Raw genomic sequence first — 22,959 nt, 5'->3', positions numbered from 1 at the left:
TTTAAAGAGCAAAATTTTAAGTGAATGTACTTATAGCACAAACACGAACTAGATAGAATATTTAATTTTTTATATAAATATTCGTTATATAAATTCTAACTGATGATTCGAGTAAAGCAGATTAGTATTGTATATTTCCACATTAGAAAACATTATTTCTTACAATATTTTCAATTTGAATTAAACAATTTATTGTAAAAATTCTAGTCTGATAAATCAAATTTTTCTAAATTATGTACCGAAAATATTAAAATACATAAAATCAATATTCGTGATCATAAATGTGACTGTTAATGCAAATTGTATTATGAAATATAAATATTGTGACGCATACATTTCTTTTTTACACTTAATGCGCACATGGTTGATCTATATAGTGATCGAAATTTGTCAGCAAGCAACAAATGATTGCTCATATTAATTCCTGTATATTAACAAAAATTACTTTTGGTAAGATCGAAGTCTTTCGGGTTTAGGGCTCTACTCATCTTGTTCATATTAATTATTCTAACTTTGCTTCATTCTACACATATAATATTGCCTAATTCTGCATGAAAGTTTTAGAAGCATTCCAAAAAGTTTATATATTTCAAAGACATAGAATAGCTGTACTTATACATATACGCACATTCCTTATTTAAGCAATAAATAAAATATCTAATTAATGGAGAGGTATCATTCTAGTTAAAAAAAAAATAAAATAAAAAATGTGTTCATCTAATTACACATGCATTATTATAGGGTTGTGAAAGATGGCACTTGGAACGCGATGTATTTTTTTTTTATGCGATCCGTCCCGAATTATGATAATGCAATGTGTAAGCTTATCGCTTTTCATTAACAAATGAAACATGATAGACATATAACATATGTGTAAACAAATTTCAATGACATGCTTGCAAACTTTTCTTATTATAAACTATTTTACTGCATATTTAATCGCTACAATTACATACTATGAACTGCATATTAACAATGGCAAGAAAATATAAATTATCTTTGTAAAATATATTGTAGGAACATATCAATAACTTATTAAAAATATACAGTTTTGTCGCGTAAAATTGATTTAAAAAGAAAACTTCACAAGAAAAATTTATGGAAAAAATCATTTAAATTATATAATAGATAGAATCATGAAGCCATAAACCCAACGAGACAATTGTTATTAAAGTGTATCCTATTTGGAAAAAAGATAGTACTAGTACTTTATCATCCTACTTTGTGCTAACTATATAAATGTACAATAGTGATTAATATTTTTACTAAGTCTTCTTAACAAGCATATAATGTTGACTATGCTTATGAAAAAAAAAAGAAATAATCTAACACTTTAAAACTCGTCATTTATTGAAAAACAACAAAATATGTGTATATCGCACCATAAACAAATCGTTTTATACTTTTATATCTCACTGCATAATAATCAAGTCAAGTCGTTTTCTCATCTAGCCTTTAAACAAACAAATGTCATCCCCTCTAAGAACATTATTTCTGCTAATAGCTTCATCATTTTTCCTTACTCTCGTAGATTTATCACAGGACAATAATAGTTTTAAGCAAAATTTAAAAAGCTTTTCTTATTTTTTGTAGCGCTATTTATTTATAGACAGATATACTTTTTGCATGAATATTCAATAAAAATTTATTTCTTTGAATCAAATGTATCGCAAAGTTAAATATATAAAAGTCAGCATGCTTTTTTGCTTCCTAAACAAACAAATTTATGCAAATATTTAACAATGATTATTACTCCGATGGATAAACTACTCTTATACTATGTATTATAAACTATATGTGGTCCATTCACTTCATCATCCTAAAATAATATAATGATGTTATTGCGTGCCATAATCATATTTGTTTTTCTGAATGTACACATATATTAAATTTTGTTTATGTAGCTGCATTTCATTTTTTGAAATAAGTTCATTTGGCACAAAATATTGCATAATTCATTTATAGACAGCATAAAAATGCTCAATTTTATAATGCACTAGTATATATTTGCCTACAATATTATAAAAGTACCTTTTATATAAGAATGGACCAATACTTTTCATGTGTTAATGAATTATTTATATCAAGCACATGAACAGCGAATAATTACAAAATCCTGTTTATATAAATCTTTATACAATCTTTATATCAAAGCTCTGATTACATTTCTGTATGATATACTTTTACTAGACATTTTAAAACTTATTTCTGCACATATATTAATATTAATATTTTAAATTTTTCATATATATATATATATTGTATGTGTTATTTTACTTATTTTGTTTGTTTTATAATAATTATTAATATTTAACACAAAATAACAGAAAAAATGAATAGATTATATTAATGTAATTTAAGTCTATGTTAAAAAAACAGATGTTTTATTAGACATAAATAATACAAAAGAAAAGCATCGTCAAATGAAAGGTCTTTTAGATTTTGTATTCATTGCATAAAATATGAAACATAATACTTTTTCTCACATTGATATTAATTTTATTTAGAACACATTTTCTATAAAATAATAGAAATGAACTTTCATTTAACTGCTTTGTATAAATACAGTAGAACTTCATTTATCAAAAGCGTCCAATTAACAGATCTATAATAATTTTTAATAATTAGAACGATATTACAACTAGTAGCATATATTTATTCTTCTATGGTTGGCTTAGACTTGAAACAGTAATATTGAAATATTACATTCTAAGAAGAATTTAGTTTGAATAGAAATATGCAACTGGATTGCATCTTTTAAACAGAATTCAGAATTAAAATGTAATATGAATTAGACAATGATAAATGAAGATTTATTGTAGTTACAAAAATCCACATATATATTTTAATCTTCATCTGACGCCATACATAAAATAATGGCTCATAGTATATATATATATATATAAGAAATTTGTGTTGTATGCATATATGCATATACGTACATATACATATATTTTTTTATTACATAATCCGTTTCTTATTGTTGCTTTACATCGAATGTCATTGTGAGACGTCATTTATATATCATACATGTTTTATTATTAACATGTTTTTAGAGTCCTACTAAAAGCATTATTTAAATAACAAAGCAATTTAAGACACAGTATAAATGTTACGTTATAATTTGTTAAAGGCAGTGTGTGTAGATGTAATTAATAGTTTTAAGATCGTAAGCTTTACAAAAAATAGAATTAAAATATCCAGGAAGAGCATTTTTAAAATTATTAAATTAGAAATATGTACATATATATATATACATACATATATATAAATATATACACACACACATACACAACAAATATACACATACAAAAACGCATTCATATACATAAGCAACAATGAGTGAGAGTTATATTTTTCTTTTTGTTTTCTGTCAATCGTGCGCACGTATACAGTTATGTTGTTTTAATTCATATTTGTAAATATTCTAGTTCTCTAAGTATAACACTAAAGATTCTTGTAGTCTTAGATTAAATATCTGTACATAAGTAGATTCGAATTTTATTTATCCTTCTACAAAAATTACTCGTATATATATATAATTCGTTAATAATATTATATCTTTATTTATTGATATCTTGGAAAAATTTCACATATGTAAGGTAACGAAACGTAACAAGGTATAACTTTCCAAAAAGGTGTAACATGCGAATTAGATGAGGATGTAAGAATAGCAACGCATCCTTTTGAATTAGAAGGTTCTCCTGTGCCCCATGCATGGTAATTAAAACACGATAGAGGTTCATCTGTAATATTAATGAAATTAAAATGAATCTCTTGTAATTCTTACAAAAATTATAATTATGTTATAAAATAAACGAAAGGTTACTCATTTTTTTTCTCTAAATTTAACTAATATTTGTTTATATTATATGATTAAATTAAAAAACCGGCGCAGATCGTTAAGGATTATCATCGATTAATATTATTATATCATTTTAGATGTTTATTAAATAACAATAGATGAAAAATAAGTGGATTATAACCAAACGAATTTTTCCAAATTTCTTCATCATCGTTGTTACTCAAACCAACGTAGCTTGAAATGTTATGTGAAAGAAATTTAGCCAAGCCATTCATACGTTCCTCGCTTATCACATGCGCAAGTGATCCGTTTAATTTTTGACAAGATATTTGTGCTTGAGTATAATTTAAATTGTTATTCGATAATATAAATAATCCTGCTTTTGGTACGCAAACTATTGTGCTCCCTCCTAAAAAAATATTATTTTATATTTTTGTATAACAAAAAAATCTTACTTTTTATTTATAATTGTTTTTTTTTAATTACCAGAATAGACGTTATTAGGATACATGCTGTAATACCGATATTTCTTGTCCCTCACAAGTGACGAAGAATTATATATTTCTGGACATTGTAAAGCCTGGCACAGATTTCTCGAATGCCTTCCTTTATTGGTTCTTCCTTAATTAATTTTAAAATGTAAGGGTAAAGTAAATAGGTAAAATTTTATTAAAACAAAATAATTAAAAAACAATTTTTTTTATATATAATAATACTTTTACATTCTCTCACCACTTAAATATATATTTAGGCCAAAGTTGAATGCCAATGCTTTTCTCAATGCAGCAAATTCTTTGCACTCGTGTAAATGATGAACTAGTTTTCTTGAAATGATTGTTTCATTCGAACGTACTCCGATACGAATCAATTTATACGACGGTAATTTTCGGAAATTGATAGTACAACAACGATCGCAGTTACTCAAATCCAATAAGAAATATGTTAAAAATAAAACAGAAAATGTCATGAAGTAATTCATTTTTATAAATTACAAATTCGACAAGTAAAATTTTTATAAAGACCTGCTGAAGATGGTACTTCGAAATGTAATATCGCGTAGAATTAAATAAATTTTTCTGTGATTAGAAAAAGGAAATAAATGTCACACGAACATCCGATTAGAGTTGACGAGCTAACAATGCAACACAATTAGAATTAAAACTACCAAAAGAGATCGTACTTGTGGTGGTAATAAAGTAGATATGATTTAAAATGGATGTGTGCTATCTAATGAAAAAAAGCTTACATAATCATCTGATCGATAATCAATAAAATAAACTAGACTTCAGAAATAATTCCAATGTACAATTTATTGTGCATTCATAGTATCGATTGAAATCATGGCGTGGAAAGCTTAATAGTATAATATTGCTCGATTAGATCGTTATATTATTTACAGAAATAATGAAATTAATTATTTTCCATTATAATAGTAGTGGGCACGAGTTAGTTGGAATAATTTTCTTTTGCGCAAAAAATCGACCATAAAATCAATTATAAAATCAATTGTAAAATCAATTATTTCCTTGAGACTCCTCATTCTAGGAATTAACGATCTAAAAAGTTCATATTTTGTTAATATTTAATGAATAAAACGTATAAGAGAGCGTTGCGTAAAGTTGATTTCCTAAAATAAACCGTAAAAATATTGAATGTTCTTGGACTTAGAAGAGAAAGAATGAAATAAAAATTTCCATTATGTCATACTAATCCAAGTAATTTTTCATTTTTAGGACAGGTACATAATGTCAACGTTATGATCACACACTTCGTATTGCTTAATATATCTATCTAAAAATTTAAATCTCTTCTGGACGTGACAGACAATTAGGCTATGCTTGAGAAAAGTTCACAAAGGTTGTGGGCTTTGCCAAAACATTAAGCCAACAAACGATCGAGCGCTTTGCAAGCTTCATCGAATATTTCATCGACGGCTCCTTCGGCGTTAATCTGGAAACATTTGATTAAATTAAATATATGATAAAGATTATTCGAATGTGTTATGTGACTTTTAGATGGTATCATACGTACTTCAAAAAATTGCCAAAAATAATCTGCGGCATATGTGAAAAATAATCCGCGCATATATAAAATGTTTAAAAAAAAATAAAACCATACCCTGACAACTTTGTCCTCGTAATTTTTTACAATTTCGCCATTCTTTTGATTAAATATTTCGATCCTTTTCTTAATGGTTTCAGCATTATCGTCAGCTCTTTGAGATACTGCGGCACGACCGAGAAGCCTTTTGGTCATCGTCTCATTAGATACATCAAAGAATAAGATGAGATCAACCGGACAAACCTGTTAATTAAATGAATATTATTAATTTGAATGAAAAAAAGGATATTGATATCTTACATTTTTTTCAAAAAGGATTCCTTGCTCCAATTCACGAGGATATCCATCTATAAGGAAACCTGTTTTGGTGGTACCTTCGATACGAGCTTTTTCCATCTTTTCCTTTATAAGATCCAACACAATATCCTACTGAAAAAAATAGATCATTCTTTCTATATTTTCATCATTAAATCGAATAATAATTTTTTATTGAAATTAAGCAGACGAATGAATAAATAACCGAATATCTTTTACCGTTGGCACGAACAACCCTTTCGACATTAATTCTTGTAGCGAAGCTCCTCTAGGACTACCGCTTGCTACTTCATCTCGTAAAAGATCACCGCTGCTCAAATGTAAAAATCCATATTTTTTGATTATTCGATCGCACTGGGTTCCTTTCCCACAACCAGGACCACCAATCACCCATACTGTCTTCATATTTTCTAACGAACTCGATTCTATTGAACTTGATTCGAATAAGTCTTCTGTTTGTATTCTGCAGGTATCCCTACTGCAGGTATTTAATCCTTCCTCAGCCTGCAATTTTACATTCTTATTTTCTTGATTAATCATTTTTAAAGAAAATATATATGTTTATTTATATTTTTTTATCGATGGGAGAACATGTGAAAAATTTATTTATTCGTTTTCACATTGTCAGTTGTTTCGCGGTATATAATAAATTATTCATTAGCAAGCTAGAAGATTAAATTAAAAACGCTCATCTCACTAATATTTACTGTTTGTTTTAAGACAAAAAAACGTTTACACTGGGTCTATAGATTATGCAAAAGCTAGCACCCGTCTCGTATTATTTTTTCTTCTTCTTTTTTTTTTTTTATTTTTTTCCAATTCTAAATATATAAAATCTGATAGACGGCTTTAAAGCATTTTTTTACACATGACATACATTTTTAAACAGCGAAACTGTACTTGACCTACTTCAAACGAGACTCGCTTCTTTGCGATCTTCTTCTTTCTAATAAATTTTGTTCAATATCAAGGTATTATCTGATAAATATGTTTTAATTAATTATGTATAAAAACTAATATAGAGTAATATTTTTCTTTATTATAAGATAAGATATATCGTGATATAATCGTTATCATATTTAATAGATCAGATATAATTATGAAAAATTGTTATCGTGTGTTATTCTGTTATAGTAAAATTATTTGTAAAAATATATATAAATAAAAACAGTAGATAAATATATACAATTATATTAATAATTTGTTTTAATAAATTATAATGTATAAAATTCGTTGTTTATCGTCTTATAAAATAATGAAACATGAACAAGGATAACGAAAAAAAATTGGTTTGCTTCTACATTGAATGAGAATTGAATTAAATGATTAATTATGAATGAACAGATTATAAATGAATTTGTGAAAGGTCCTTAAAAGTGTCCACTTTTCAGAATTAAAGTACTCACAATACATCTATGAACATAACCACTCGTCGTGAGTTCCGTAGTAGCTACTACCGACAAGAATAGTTCAAGCTTCGAGCTTTCGCGTAAAAATTTCGAATATATCGATTTGTCATTGGCTCGTGGATAAAAGGTGGGGGTAAAATTGTGCGCATTCGCACTGACTTTAAGGTCACTTATCAGATTCCGAAAGATTGCCAGAAAACCGATCTAATTCATTATCGTAGATTTTGAACATTTAATCAGGCAAAAGCATTCAAATTGTTAATTAAAAATTAACGGAAACAGAATGTATTCCTTGTCATCTACACCATTGTACAACATTTTTCTTGTATATGTTAAATCATTTATTTATTTCTGTTAATAAACATAGAATATCAAAGAAATGATACTTCCCGCGCAAAAGAATGCGTTAACTTAACTTATGTTAACTATATATTAACAAATTAAATATATATTATTTCTTGTTACATATGGATGTTAAATTATAATGAAATGTGTTCGTTACCTCGTAATTATAACGATTAATTGTCAGAAGCAACAAATTAGCACTTAGAGACAAATTTAATAGGAGGAGATAGAAAAAGATGAACAGCTTGAGTGAAAACACGATTTAACAGTGTTTTTTTTTCTTTTGTAATAATCAGAAAATAATAATAATATGGTTGAGAACAGAATCATAGAGAAGCGAACTGTGCATCGAAATAAAAAAGTAAAATAAAAAAAGAGCACAAATTATCAACGTAATCGATGAGCTCACGTTCTACTCCGACGACTTTCGGTTAAATCGCTGAACGATGTATCAGACAGAAATCTGTATATATATATATAGGATGTCTCAAAAGTCATTTTACTAAAAAAAAAATTCTGAATTTAACCCTAAACCAAACCCTACCAAAACTGTAGCGAAACTCCGACGTAACCCTGACGCTACTCTGCAAAACGAAAACGTACATGCGAAGATTTTTAGTAAATAATAAAATTCGAATTTTTTAATTTGATAAAACGATTACTAAATACCTTCTATATATATATATATACGCGTGCGCACATACACAGCGACATTTTACCACCTGGCAATGATTAAAAATAAATGAGTAGGTGGGGCTTGATCCCGGGTAATGTCGCGTAAAAGTATACCTTCAGAAAATTTATCTTACCACTCATGCACGAAATTTGAGCTATTAAATGTGCTTATTATGAAATATATTCTATTTCATATTTTTATTCCAAATATACGAAATCTTATGTAATTTCGAAATCTATGAGGGAAATCATTGAATGCATTTTTTTATTTCTTTTACTTTCCTATTAAAAAAAATTAAGTAATGAGTGTAACATATATTCATATATTAAAATAGATACAGAATTTGTTTTTTATGTAAATACAAATAAATGTGCATATATGTAATAATAACACAATGTTAACCTAAGAAAAATACAGCAACATTTTGTTACTTTTTATTGTATTTAATAATCGTTTAGCAAGATTATAATTTTACTTTGTTTTTACTTACTTTTTTTTTATAAATAAACTAACTTAAAAAATTGTATTTATTTATTAAAAAACTTTGTTCATTATGTTTTTGTTACAATTTTTGCTATATAATTGTCAATTTTTTGTACGCTCTGTTAAGCTTTAATTTTCACATAAATTATAATTAAATATAGATATATATATAGTATATTATAGTACATAGAAATCAGTTTTATATTTTAATATTTAATTCTTTTTACCTTACAGAATATCAAGAAAATTCGAACTGCTATATAAAAGGTGGGAACGCAATATTCGTGAAGCATTCAATAAAGGCTAGTTTTCTGTCTCTATCTCTCTCATGTGTATGCATCTTAATACCGTTGCTTGTCGCTGATTGATGGAATAATTATACATATATTATTGTATAATATTTAACAATTCTAAGTGGTTTTTTTATTCAAAAAATAATATCAATAATATTAATTGTTATATATATGTTTTATAATTAATTACATGTAACTAGACTAACGACTCTGTCGATAATTTAAATAGAAATACATTTTTATTCCTTTGTAGAAGTTCGCACTTCTCATTTATACATAGTTTATGACAATTTATTCCGAACTCAATATTCTGATTCTTTATTAAAAAGCACATTGGATAAATAAATTTAGAAAAAAAAGTTAAGTAAGGGATTTTTTAAAAATGGTAAGTATTTTTTATACAAACTATTATTAAGCATAAATTTGTAAGTCACTAGTTTTATTTTTGTATGAAACAAAGTATTCTGATATTTCTTCATTTTTCTATGCTAGCCGTGCATTATATTTTATATTATTCTTCTAAATCAATTTATCTACTTACATTCTTAATTATTTAAATTTTTTTTATATTTCTTTTTCCATAATTAAGATTATGATTACATAATTATACTTACATACAAGTTTAATGAGATTTTATTTAAGATTAAATTCTTCTAACCTTATAAGGATATTAATTTTGCCTCACGCCCACTGATGGTAGCCGGTAGAAAAATTAATAGTCATTTTTAAGTTATAAAGACAATATCTACAAACTTTTATAATTTCTGAAATAAAAATTCATACTTTGTGTTTTTCGTTGTTAAATATTTTCTAGATAACAAATGAATAATTCTGAACTGTTCATTCAATTGTTTTACATAGCGTGAGATACGATCAAGTATAGAATTGATAAAGAATATTTAATAAACCATTAGAAAAACAATACTAAAATTTAGAGGGATAAAAATTAGAAAAGATGGGAAGATACATGAGAGTAATATTAATTTTTGTTAATTATAAAAAAAGGGTAATTTATATTAATACTATGTTTAACATCATTAATTTTAATTTTCAGCAACCTCAAATAATTTTGTTGAAAGAAGGCACCGATGCATCTCAAGGAAAACAACAAGTAATATCAAATATAAATGCGTGTCAAATAGTCGTAGATGCCGTGAGGACCACATTAGGTCCTCGTGGTATGGATAAACTTATTGTCGATCAAAACTCTAAAAGTACTATTTCTAACGATGGTGCTACTATATTGAAATTATTAGAAATTGTACATCCTGCTGCTAAGACATTGGTAGACATTGCTAAGTCTCAAGATGCTGAGGTAAATTTAATTATATTATTACAAGAATTATTGTAATATTCTATCTCTATTAAAGTATAGAGCAAAAGTGTACAAATGTAATACAGTTGTTCTTTACTTAGAGAAAATTAAACATAGGGTATTTAGACTAGTAATTTCTTATAGTAATGAAATTGCTTCATCAATATCCAACATATGAGTGAAAATAATTTTAAAGAGCTAAAATGTATTTAATTAAAATATTTTATTTTTTATAGGTTGGCGATGGTACGACTAGTGTCGTTTTATTAGCAGGAGAATTTCTAAAACAAATGAAACCATTTATTGAAGAAGGTGTACATCCACGTATCGTAATTAAAGCTTTACGTCGTGCGCTAAATCTTGCGATTGAAAAAATAAATGAATTGAGTATTAAAATAATTAAAGATGATCTTAAAAATCAAGAAATCTACTTGAGGTCATGCGCTGCCACTTCCATGAGTTCAAAATTAATTCATCAGCAGAAAAAGTACTTCAGCGAACTAGTTGTCCAAGCTGTTTTGATGTTAGATGATTTATTGCCTTTAAATATGATCGGTTTTAAGAAGGTATTGTAATTTTGTTTATTAGTAATACATTTAAGTTTAAAATATAATGAACTCGTTCCAAACTTATTATATATTATATATTATTATATATAAAATATAGGTATCCGGCGGAGCTTTAGAGGATTCAGAATTAATCGAAGGTGTGGCATTCAAGAAAACTTTTTCATATGCTGGATTTGAAATGCAACCTAAAAACTATACCAATTGCAAAATTGCTTTATTAAACATCGAATTGGAACTCAAAGCGGAAAGAGATAATGCCGAAGTTCGTGTAGATAATGTTGCAGAATATCAAAAGATTGTTGATGCGGAATGGAAAATTTTATATGATAAACTCGAAAAGATTTGGCAAATTGGGGCAAATGTAGTATTATCTAAGTTGCCGATTGGAGATGTAGCGACACAATACTTTGCCGATAGAGATATGTTCTGCGCTGGTAGAGTCCCTGATGAAGATTTGAAGAGGATTATGAAAGCTTGCGGTGGAAACATTTTGACTACTGTGCATGACATTAAAGATTCAGATCTTGGAGATTGTGATCTTTTTGAAGAAAAGCAAATTGGTGGCGAAAGGTAATATATAATCCTTTTCATTTATTTGAATACAATTTCTAAGATCATTTACATTCTTATAAATTTTATCTGTTTTTAGATTCAATGTACTCCGTAAATGTCGTCACGCTAAAACCTGTACATTTGTTTTACGTGGTGGAGCTGAACAATTTTTGGAAGAAACCGAAAGATCTCTTCACGATGCTATTATGGTTGTTAGACGTATGGTAAAAAATGATGCCATTGTTGCTGGTGGTGGAAGTATCGAAATGGAACTATCGAAAACTTTGCGCGATTATTCCCGTACAATTGCAGGAAAAGAACAGTTGTTAATTGGTGCACTGGCTAGAGCTCTGGAAATTATACCCAGGTTAGATTCTATATAAATTAATGTTCATTTACTATAACTATTAGAAAATGTAATCACTTTTGTTTTTATCTAGACAATTATGTGACAATGCTGGTTTTGATGCAACAAATATTTTAAATAAATTGCGACAAAAGCATCATAAAGGCCTTTATTGGTACGGCGTTGATATTAATTCTGAAGACATAGCTGACAATATGGAAGCATGTGTTTGGGAACCTGCTGTAGTAAAAATCAATGCATTAACTGCTGCAACCGAAGCTGCCTGTTTGATTCTTTCTGTAGATGAGACAATAAAAAATCCAAGAAGTTCTAATGATTCCGAAGGTCGTGGAATGGGAAGACCAATGTAATATTTCGTTATTACATTGAAGAAGAAAACTAAGAAAAGATTAATCTTAAAAAAGAAAAAAGAATTTTAATTTTCCCGTACTACACACAGTAGTCTGTTGTACTTATTAATATTGGAAGTCAAATTATTACATATTATTAATTATAAAAAATTTGTATAATCTTTTCTAGTTTTATCGTACAATAAATACATACGAGCGATATTATTTAAATAAACAATCTTATTGTCCGAATTCAAAATTAATTTGAAATCTTTTTTAACATTATCTTTCAATTTATATTAATAATTTAATATGTTGAAGAAAAGAAATCGATGATTCTAATCAAATGGATAACTAATTATAATATAGTATTACTTGCTTTATAGTTCAATACCTTAACTTAAACATTGCATTCAAATATAGTAATCATATGCCTTAAATTTACATAATTTTCATATGTATATCATGAAGTTCGTCTTTTGTAATATTTAATACATATTAATTAATAAATACTTAAATAAAACAAAACCAAAATTTCTGATCAAATTATTATTACGATTTTAACAAAAAATAGTTAAAATATATTAAATTTCGGTTGATTTAATTAGTTTTGTAATCGTTTTAAATTTACCGCTTAAATTTCAGCCAATTGGTATAAATCGTTACTGCGCACGTACCTACATTTCCTTGTCTGACATCATAGGTGGAGTAGTATGAGTGACAACTACTGACAGATATCAGCTGTTCCAGTAAATAAGGAACTGCATTTAGGAATGGATGTGGATGAAAATATTATAGATAATGGAAGAAATAGTGTTGAAAGTCTTGATGAAGAAACTAGTACAAATGAAGATTCAAGTCAAATATCGGAAAGAAATGATAATTGGTATTACATGCCAGATTCCATACTTCTCACTATTTTTCAATACTTAACACCAAGAGAATTGGTAACAGCAGGAGAAGTATGTAGAACATGGAACAAAGTATATCGAGATGAATTTCTTTGGAGAGACTTATTTTATCAGACCTATAAAATAGATTCTGATATTGGTATAATGCCAGGTAAGTTATGTTTAATATTTGTCCAATAATTATAATACTTAAGTAATTTTTATCTATATATTATCATACATGATAAAATAAATCTGATGATTACGATACACTTTGCCTAACAAAGTCCATTTATAACAAATATACATGTTTCAGGAAAGACTTCCTGGTTTGAAGAATTTAAGCGCTTAACATATCATACTCCCTTAATAGAAACTGAAGTACTCAATAATCATTCGCATCAAGTACTGCATGTTAGTTTTTCGCACAATGGCAAAATGTTTGCAACATGTTCAAAAGATGGATTTATTCTTGTAAGTTCATTTGAATTTCTTTTTCATAATATTAATTTTTATAATCATTATAAATATTATAAACTAAAAAATATTATTGTTTCTCCTTCTTACATATTAATTTAAATGATTAATAGGTATGGAAAAGTAAACATCCAGTTAATATTATATATCTTAATGATATGAAAACATTTAGCTGGAAATATACTCAATTTTCGCAGTTTAATTCTAATGATACTTTGCTCCTTGTCTCTGGTGTACATTTTGGTACACCACATAGTACATCGGGAGAAATAGCTGTCTTCAAAGTAGCACGTAAGTTTAAATGACAATGCTATTTAAAAAAGTACAAAAAATCTGTATGAATTTATTGTTAAAAATTTACTGTACTTTGTATTTACTATTTTCTTATTGTTTCTTTCATTACAGCTGGCTTTCAACTTCAATGCAGAGTAGCGAATAAGCCATATGACATATTTGGTACTTGGTATAGTGAACATTACCTTTTAAGTGGAAATTTGCATTGGCTTGCACACCTGGTTAGTACAAGCGTACTCTGGCTAAATAAGGCTAATCAAGAATCAGCAAGTGAATATGTGCCCATCATGACACAGCTGTTTAGGTATGCATGCATACTACAATGTATTTTATTTATTAGCATCAATCATTGTTAATCTAAAAATGACTAAAATGTTGAAAATAAATAACTCGTAGGTTTTATAATGGAAATGCTTCTTCAATAAGAGCAATTATGGTTGCTAATTGTTATGCTCCTGAAAACTCAGAAGATCAACCCTTATCGTCAAATAACAAAGAAGATAATGCTCAAAATCATGTAGCAACATCTTCAACTAATGATTCGCCACAGGAAGAACCAGTTGTACTTCATCACGCCTCATCTAGATTACAGTAATGCTATTTATATCTCATAATTAATATATTTTTAATTACATAAAAAATAATGCATGAAAGTTAATTATATTAAAAAATAATGTAAAATTATCTAAATAGGTACAGTATGATAGAAGGATGCTTTATGAATTGGATAAAGCTTGGTGATGGATTTGAATATGCCAGTCCTATACAATATAATAAAGAATATAGACAAGTTCAAAAAGAAAAAACAGTACACGAAACTGATAGTGAAAGTGATAGTGAAAATGAAAATGAAAATGAAACTAAAACTAAAAATGAAATTAAAAATGAAAAAGAAAAAGAAAATGAAAATGAAAATGAAAATGAAAAAGGAAATGAAAGTGAAAATGAAAATCAACATACATCATCAACTGAAGAGAGTGAATCAGGTACATAATTAACTTAAAGTACAAAAAATATATATACATATATTAAATGTTTGTGAATAATTATTGTCTTATTGCATCTAATATTGTTATCAACAGAATCATCTATGGCAGAAGAAAGTGATTCTGATGAATTATCTAATAATCCAGAGAAATTTTTAATATTTACAACTGGATCAAAAACATACACGCCTCATCAAGTTGGTTTTAAGAGGATCAAATTAGTTAGTTTCCCAAAAAGATTAGATCCAGGACCATCACTTCGTGAGAGAATAGCACAACGAGAAAGGGAACGAAAAAGACAAAACTCTGGACAAAATTTGATCACTAACTGGTTAGATTATGAAGCGGTGGCTGATAGATTTGACAAAGTAGATCATTTGATCGATTTACATGGTCATATAATAGGAATGGGTCTTTCTCCGGATCACAGGTATCGTTGATTTCACGATTTGTGTATGCTAACAACTCAATAAACATTAACACTCAATAATATATAACTAACTCAGTAAAATCTCATGCATTACGTAAGTAAAAAAAATATAGAAAGAACAATAATAATTTTACAGATATTTATATGTCAATACAAGGCCTTGGCCAAGAGGATATGTTATTACTAATCCGTTACAACCTCCACCTATAGCTCAAGAAATAGATATTCACGTAATTGATCTAGTAACATTGAAACAAGTTGGAACAATGTTAAGAGCACATAAGGCATATACTCCAAATAATGAATGTTTCTTTATATTTTTGGATGTATGCAACGAATATGTAGCAAGGTGAATACAAATGTTACTAGTTCTTAAATACTGTTTTTTTTTTTAATCAATATTTTAATTTGAATATAATTATTAATTTTTAACATATTTTTGTTCATAGTGGTGCTGAAGATAAACATGGTTATCTTTGGGATAGACATTATGGAGTTTGTTTAACCAAATTTCCTCATTCTGACGTTGTCAATTCTGTAGCCTTTAATCCAAAAGATCCCGAAATGTTAGTTACAACTAGCGATGATTATTCAGTCAAAATATGGCGCAGTCGAGCCATGGTCAAATCCTTAGGTTTAAATGAACATTCTCTCAATCGAGGAATGGAAGTAAGAAAGAAGAGCAGTTATCATAAACCCGGTTGTAATGTTGACTGACTAAAGACTATTAAATTTCCTATTTAAAAGCTTATGATTGAAGAATCATCTCTCAGCCTGTTATACTGGGTTATAACACTTGTCTGTGGAATTAATTTTAACATAAACATGACGAAGCACATTTATTCATAATGTGAATGCAAATGAGAGATTATATACATATACATATATGTGTATGCGTGTATTTTGAGTATGATACAACTGTATAATTATACAAAATTAACACTTTTACTAAATGTTTAATATTCCTGTTAATATCTCCTTTTAAATTACATTATGTTTTTACTGACAATCTATTTGTTGTTACATAATGACTAAATGAACCAACATGATTAAATGTTATTTTATTTGCTCAATTAGGATATAAATAAATATATTGGCACATCCGTGTCTTCTCAAAGTATATTCAAATTTCTATATAGAGAATGATGTATAAATAACTATGGTGAACTATTATGAAAGTTTCTTGAAGTACAACATCGTCGAATTTATCAGTGAAATATACGTTTTCTCTATCAGATAAAGATTTTTATCATTGCTTGGACAATATTTATAAACTTTTTAATAATCAATTCAAATATTAAGCTACTGCGTTGTATTGTACGATATATACTCACACATATATAAAAATATTTTAATTCTTTAAGATTAAAATAACAAATGTGTGTCAAATTTCTTTTTACAATTTATTAAAATGTGTGAATTATTAAAATTATTAGTAAACTTTGACCATTTTTTTTACGTGACATGTTTGATTTTTTCTGTTTAATTTGCTAATTTCTATGTATGTACATATAATCATTATTTCTTAATAATTAAATATACATAATAATACTAATTATGATATAAAGGATAATTAGTTAATTATCATTCTTTATTAAAGACAATAAATATAATTGGTAAATTTATTCTATTCAATGACAAAAAGTATACTTATGTATAATAAATACTTTTTCAGAATAATGTAGGAAGATATATTTCGGAACACAGTGCTTAAAAAAAAATATAATGTAACATGTAATAAGAATATAGTCGTAAGCATGTCACGTACCTGTCATCAAAATATAATTAAGCGCAAAATAACACATCGTGAATAATTAACATCAAAAATAATATAAATAATAATACTATTCTCTCTCTAATCATCCCACAATATGTTATATATATATATATTATTGGGCCGTGTAATAAAGAAGAAAAGTTTAGAAAATCAAATTTCTTTATATTGATTCGAAATTGATGAAAATTTTTTCAATAAAATCTAATTTTAAATAACATATTCCTAAATTTTTTAATGTACTACCTATACAAGAATTTAAATTTTCCATAACTAAATAAAAATAAAACTCTGAGAGACTTTTAGATCAGTAAAGTTAATTTCAACTAAAATAAAAAAACCATGACGGACCTCTATTATTTATAGTAATTAAATAAAAATAATTAGAAATACGTGAATCATAATTAAATTGTTATGAAAACTTTTTAAAAACATGTATTTAAAAAAAACTAAATTTATTAAACGGTTTGTTTTAAAAATTTTGAAATTTTACAGGATATTAAAAAATTAAACAGTTTGAGATGTAATATACTAATATTATATCATCTTTCCTTTTAAAAAAAGCAAATATAAAATGAATCACTCACGTTTCATAAAACATCAACATAATGCTGCAGTCTGTATTAGCAGCTTTTTTTACAACATCTGTGCATAATACTGTATATTTCACATTATAATAAGATATTTATAATAGTTGGTGATTGTAGTACCTGTAATATCAAGCTCATTAAGTTATATATTATTTTCAAATATATATATTTGAATATGTACAAAAACACTAACATCATAAGATGCATAATTTAAATGTCACAATGCAATAAGAACTAAGAAAGTTAATTAACCAACCTGGGGTGCTTATACTTTCCTCAGATAAAACCTATGTAACACTGATGTGGAAGACAGATCATGGACACCCTAGTCTCACAGTGGGAAATTGTTATTACGAGAAAATTATAATATATATATTTATTAATTTTGCTTCTATTCATTCTAAAAAAGATAGAAAAATATTTTTCCTTGAATATTTGATTCTATAAAATAATTTAATTTAATAATTTACTATAGTATAGAGTCACATACATTCGGACGGTTCTGCGTTATTTGGTAGAGGCTTTTCATGATTATCCTTATGACCATGGCAATGTTCGCATTCATCATCACTGTCATCGGAACTACTTTCGCCAAAACTTTTAGGTTTTTTATAAATACAACAACCTAAACATAAATTAAATATACATTTAACTTTGAATGATTTTCTCAATAATAATTCATTGGAATAAACTTACACTTCGATTTCTTTTTATTCATATGTTCATTATCCACAGTTCCCTGAGTCCACTGAACTTTTTTGTTTGATCGTGGTTTTCTGAGCCGCAAATGTACAGTTGGAACATCCTAAACAATATAAATTGATTGCATTAATAAGATATTGTGATTATAAGAATATTATCAAAAATTGTAAGAAATGATAAATAAGCTTGATACAAATAAGTTCTACTGTACAATACAATATATTGTTTAATTGTAAAATTATTACGTAAATAAAATATCATATATTATTACTGTAAAATAATGGATATATAATCAGTAAAATATAAATAACGATAATACTTTAATTTAGTCACTGTATAATTTTCTGCGATGTTAAATTTTTTATTTTATCATCAGAATATTTTAATATGTCTTTCAAGATTTCACTTGTATGTTGCCCTAACATTGGAGGTGGAAGTCTGACACTATTATTAGCATAACTATATGTTACTGGTGGTCCAACAACTCGTATTTTTCCTATAATAGAATGTTCCATTTCTTTAACCAATCCTATGTGTTTTACATGATTGTCTTCAAAAACCTAAAAAGTAATGTAATGCACATAGAAACCTATTATAAAATAACTTTATTTTTGGGCAATTTTTACAATATTTCTTGACAAATGTAACTCCTGGAATTTCCAAACAAGAATTTACCTGTCCTATAGTATTAACAGGTCCATATGGAAATGTAGATCCCTCAAATAACATCATCCATTCTTTATTTGTTCTCTTTTTAAATTCATTTCTAAGTATATTCAATAATTCTTTTCTATTGTGCACTCTACTAACATTATTCTTAAATTTATTGCTATCTAATTCTACTAACTGCATCTTTTGAATTAGATCAGAAAATTGAGCATCACTTCCTGTGCCAACTGTTAAATATCCATCTTTAGTTGGAAAAGCTTCATAAGGCACAATACTTTCATGCTCAGAACCCCATCTCACTGCTTCTTGGCCAGTATTCAAGTAATTTGAGCCGATATTTATTAAACTAGCAATTTGAGTAGATAAAAGATTACACTGAATCCACTGTCCTTCCTTAGTTTTAAATCTTTGTATTAATGCTGCCATGATAGCACCATGTGCGTAAAGACCTGTAGCCATATCGGTCATAGGTACACCAACTTTGCATGGAGGTCCATCTTTAGTGCCTGTGATATGTAAAAGGCCACCAATAGAACTAGCAATGACATCGTAACCTGGTCGAGAAGCATAAGGACCTTCAGAGCCATAGCCAGTCAAGGAACAATAAATAAGATGAGGTGCTATCTTTTTAATATCTGTATATCCTAAACCCATTTTTGTTAACTTTCCTGGAATATAATTTTCTACGAATACATCAGACTTTTTAGTCAATTCGTAGATAATATCTCTTCCTTTTTTCAAATCGATGCATATACTTTTCTTATTTCTATTAATGCTAGTAAAATAAGTAGATTCTTGGGTTCCTTTAAAAAATGGTGGTCCCCATTTACGTGTTTCGTCGCCACTACCAGGCTTCTCAATTTTGATAACTTCTGCTCCAAGATCTCCAAGGATCATAGTGCAATATGGAGCAGCTACTATACGTGTGAGATCCAATATCCGAATCCCAGATAGTGGAGAACTATCATTCTCTGGGATAGTAGAGAAATTCTTACATTTTTTGATGTTGTATACAAATGGTAAAAATCTTGTTTTTATGGTGGAGTATAATACAGTAGAACCAAACAGATTATACATGTTTTGTTTTACTTATAAATATAACTCGGAATGGAGAAAAACAATAATATAGATCAAATTCACTACCGTAAATATATAAACGGCATTCGTATATAAAAATTCGAAAATTCGTTGAGAAGTACAAGTTTTGATCAATAACTATTACAATCGATTTCTTAATAGTAGAAAAACGTTAGACTTGTTATTTCTTACAGAATAACAAGTAATCGGCATTATCAGTAAAATGACGTATAAACTAACAATACCTGTGATCCAGAATCGGTGTTATCCCCCTCCAAGACTGTTTCCGTTTGAGATGCTGATTGTTCGGGCAAAGTTGTTCTTTCCATATCACCTGATTACTCTTCAAAATGTAGACTGAGATGAAAGCGATATAAACGCACTAAAAAGTTATTTACTATCGTGTGTTTATCTCTAATAAAATATACATAAGAATGACGCCATATTTAAATAATTATATGTAACTACACTCGAATGATACGTAACTTTTAACTTTATATTCGTGAGTATTTTTATTTGTAACGATGAATGAAAATAATGTATATAATAAGAAATAAGAGAAATCAATTATAATATAAAACATTAGATATATTGCTCCGAGTAACATATATTTTTATTCGCAATGTTTCTTTTTGAAGCAACAATCTGATGACACTCCAGATGGCGCATCCTGTCAGTGATTATACTTTGGACGCCGTGCCATGTAAATATACGCATAAGACGCACACTAAGCCTTTGCAAAACATTGTTACTGGATCAAACTTCATATCTGTATACAGATAGGTAGTAATTGGTTGCACACAATCTCATTGTGAATGCACTTACACTATACGTTTGGTTTTCGGTTCTCATATATTATTCATTAATATTATGTATTATGTTAACCTCGTTGAGAGATCTCAAAAAATGACGCACTTAGTTGTAAAAGCTTCCTCAGGTAATAAAAATAATGGAACTCTTTTTATATATTTTTTCTTTCTAAAATAGCTCTTCATTGAAATGTACGCTATAACCTATTACATTATATCTGTATGGCTTCTTTAAAATAAAAGAAAAATCTACTACTTGATTTTATTTACAGATTTATATTGGAATCAGTACCAACTAGCTAGGGTTTCTTGTTATTAATGTGATAAAGCTTATTTATCTCTCCCATTGGTATGGAGGTAAGTTTCTAGAAATTGAATCGGATACATTTGACATATTTCTTTAAGATTACAAAATATTATTTATTATGATAATCACAAAATCGTTGGTTAATTTTGATTATGAGTTACAGTCAGGTGCTAAAGTTCCTTTGCCATTAGAACCTATTAAATCAAATCAGGTAGAAGATAGAAGACTATGGGTGGGCAACTTAGATCTTAGGATTAATGAGTAAGTATTTGCATGATTATATTAGATTTCTTCAAATGAGTCATTCATTTCCTCAATTTGTATGTGACATATTAATTGATAAAAAAAAAATATCATATTGAGCAATGACCCATTTGTTATTTATAAAACTATTTGAAAAACTAACTGTTTATTTATCAACTGGTACCAACTCCTGAAACTCGTCCAAAAACATGGAACAATTGAAAAGTTCGACCTGCTATTTCACCGGTCAGGTCCACAAGCTGGCCAACCAAGAGGTTATGCATTTGTTACTTACAAAAAGATAGAAGATGCAGAAGCAGCTAAAGACGCTTTGCATAATTTAAAAGTAGGTGCTAAAAATATAGTAGTAAGGTGGGCTCATAGTGTCACAGAGGTAAGTGAAGAAACTGTACAAATATAATTGTATATAATTTAATTGAAATGATATGCTCTATATTAATTTATTTGTAGCCTGACATAGAAAAACCAAAGCCAAAAATAGACATACCTGCTTTAGCAGGCGCAAAAAAAGAAGATAAAAAAATAAGGTAGGTTTTTAATTTCAATAGATATTTCAAATATGGATACTAATCGTAATCTAATCTCCATAGTCGTGAGACAGCTATTCAAGCAATAGAAGCAAAGCTAAAATTAATGAAAGAATCAGAAGAAGAATTTGAATTAAACAAACCTTTGGATGGATCTCCTATCATACACTTATATCAGAGAACAGAAAACCAAAAACCGTCCACATCTACGCGCCATCATAATCGAGGAAACCATCATCACAATAATAAGCCATATAATCGTTATAAGCCGAGAAGATAACTCAAACTGTCTATATACATTTTTCATAAATAACACATTTTAAATGATCATATGGAGAAAAATACAGTATGGAATCCTTTTCATCTTATTATCGTCATCTATATTTATATCATTTCTATTTATAAAAGCATAGAAAAAACATAAAATTACTGATTTTTCTCTTGCGTGTGCATGTGTGTGTGCGTGTAAATGATTCCTATACGGTGCAGACAAATGTAAAGCACCACAAATGTAACTATTTTAATTCATTGATAATGCTATGCTTAATATGTATGTACATGACGTACGTGTATTTTCATAATATATTGTATCGAGTCTTTTGATAATAAACAAAAACATATAATAAATTTTACGACAGGATTTT

General features: G+C 27.5%; 6 protein-coding genes across 8 annotated transcripts; 3 read left to right on the top strand and 3 right to left on the bottom strand.

Moving 5' to 3' along the window:
• Nucleotides 1-3,327: 3,327 nt before the first annotated feature.
• On the bottom strand, nt 3,328-4,979 carry LOC122516299 (C-type lectin domain family 4 member E). The gene is made up of 4 exons (XM_043633989.1): nt 4,538-4,979; nt 4,292-4,426; nt 3,987-4,214; nt 3,328-3,746 (listed from the first exon to the last, which is right to left on the bottom strand). The coding sequence occupies exons 1-4, from the start codon at nt 4,782-4,784 to the stop codon at nt 3,568-3,570; spliced, it is 789 nt and encodes a 262-aa protein (XP_043489924.1). The 5' UTR covers nt 4,785-4,979; the 3' UTR covers nt 3,328-3,567.
• Nucleotides 4,980-5,097: 118 nt separating this feature from the next.
• On the bottom strand, nt 5,098-7,690 carry LOC122516300 (adenylate kinase isoenzyme 1). Its single transcript, XM_043633990.1, has 5 exons — nt 7,588-7,690; nt 6,401-6,685; nt 6,167-6,292; nt 5,924-6,109; nt 5,098-5,755 (listed from the first exon to the last, which is right to left on the bottom strand). Exons 2-5 carry the CDS (start codon nt 6,584-6,586, stop codon nt 5,684-5,686), a joined length of 570 nt encoding a protein of 189 aa, XP_043489925.1. The 5' UTR covers nt 6,587-6,685; nt 7,588-7,690; the 3' UTR covers nt 5,098-5,683.
• Nucleotides 7,691-9,655: 1,965 nt separating this feature from the next.
• Nucleotides 9,656-12,754, top strand: LOC122516298 (T-complex protein 1 subunit eta). Its single transcript, XM_043633988.1, has 6 exons — nt 9,656-9,772; nt 10,442-10,702; nt 10,939-11,268; nt 11,369-11,841; nt 11,921-12,190; nt 12,264-12,754. The coding sequence occupies exons 1-6, from the start codon at nt 9,770-9,772 to the stop codon at nt 12,538-12,540; spliced, it is 1,614 nt and encodes a 537-aa protein (XP_043489923.1). The 5' UTR covers nt 9,656-9,769; the 3' UTR covers nt 12,541-12,754.
• A 458-nt stretch (nt 12,755-13,212) lies between these two features.
• On the top strand, nt 13,213-16,609 carry LOC122516296 (F-box/WD repeat-containing protein 5). Its single transcript, XM_043633987.1, has 9 exons — nt 13,213-13,581; nt 13,726-13,883; nt 14,000-14,177; nt 14,292-14,484; nt 14,577-14,771; nt 14,874-15,166; nt 15,263-15,596; nt 15,733-15,945; nt 16,046-16,609. The coding sequence occupies exons 1-9, from the start codon at nt 13,293-13,295 to the stop codon at nt 16,311-16,313; spliced, it is 2,121 nt and encodes a 706-aa protein (XP_043489922.1). The 5' UTR covers nt 13,213-13,292; the 3' UTR covers nt 16,314-16,609.
• A 2,294-nt stretch (nt 16,610-18,903) lies between these two features.
• On the bottom strand, nt 18,904-20,737 carry LOC122516049 (succinate--hydroxymethylglutarate CoA-transferase). Its single transcript, XM_043633578.1, has 3 exons — nt 20,654-20,737; nt 19,338-20,321; nt 18,904-19,222 (listed from the first exon to the last, which is right to left on the bottom strand). The coding sequence occupies exons 1-3, from the start codon at nt 20,735-20,737 to the stop codon at nt 18,992-18,994; spliced, it is 1,299 nt and encodes a 432-aa protein (XP_043489513.1). The 3' UTR covers nt 18,904-18,991.
• A 28-nt stretch (nt 20,738-20,765) lies between these two features.
• On the top strand, nt 20,766-22,736 carry LOC122516295 (probable RNA-binding protein 18). Of its 3 annotated transcripts, XM_043633985.1 has the most exons (7): nt 20,766-20,910; nt 21,047-21,111; nt 21,490-21,574; nt 21,682-21,785; nt 21,948-22,161; nt 22,239-22,315; nt 22,379-22,736. In XM_043633985.1, the coding sequence occupies exons 3-7, from the start codon at nt 21,569-21,571 to the stop codon at nt 22,593-22,595; spliced, it is 618 nt and encodes a 205-aa protein (XP_043489920.1). In that variant the 5' UTR covers nt 20,766-20,910; nt 21,047-21,111; nt 21,490-21,568; the 3' UTR covers nt 22,596-22,736. The 3 variants fall into 3 exon arrangements, with proteins under 3 accessions (XP_043489920.1, XP_043489921.1, XP_043489919.1); XM_043633986.1 differs by lacking the exons at nt 20,766-20,910; nt 21,047-21,111 and adding an exon at nt 21,118-21,345 and having other exon boundaries at nt 21,688-21,785; XM_043633984.1 differs by lacking the exons at nt 20,766-20,910; nt 21,047-21,111 and adding an exon at nt 21,118-21,345.
• Nucleotides 22,737-22,959: the final 223 nt, after the last annotated feature.

The sequence above is a fragment of the Polistes fuscatus genome, unplaced genomic scaffold, assembly GCF_010416935.1.
Source record: "Polistes fuscatus isolate 324 unplaced genomic scaffold, CU_Pfus_HIC Scaffold2, whole genome shotgun sequence".
Classification (NCBI taxonomy): domain Eukaryota; kingdom Metazoa; phylum Arthropoda; class Insecta; order Hymenoptera; family Vespidae; genus Polistes; species Polistes fuscatus.
The sequence above is the reverse complement of the archived record's forward strand: the minus strand, read 5'-3'. Positions and strand labels throughout refer to the sequence as shown.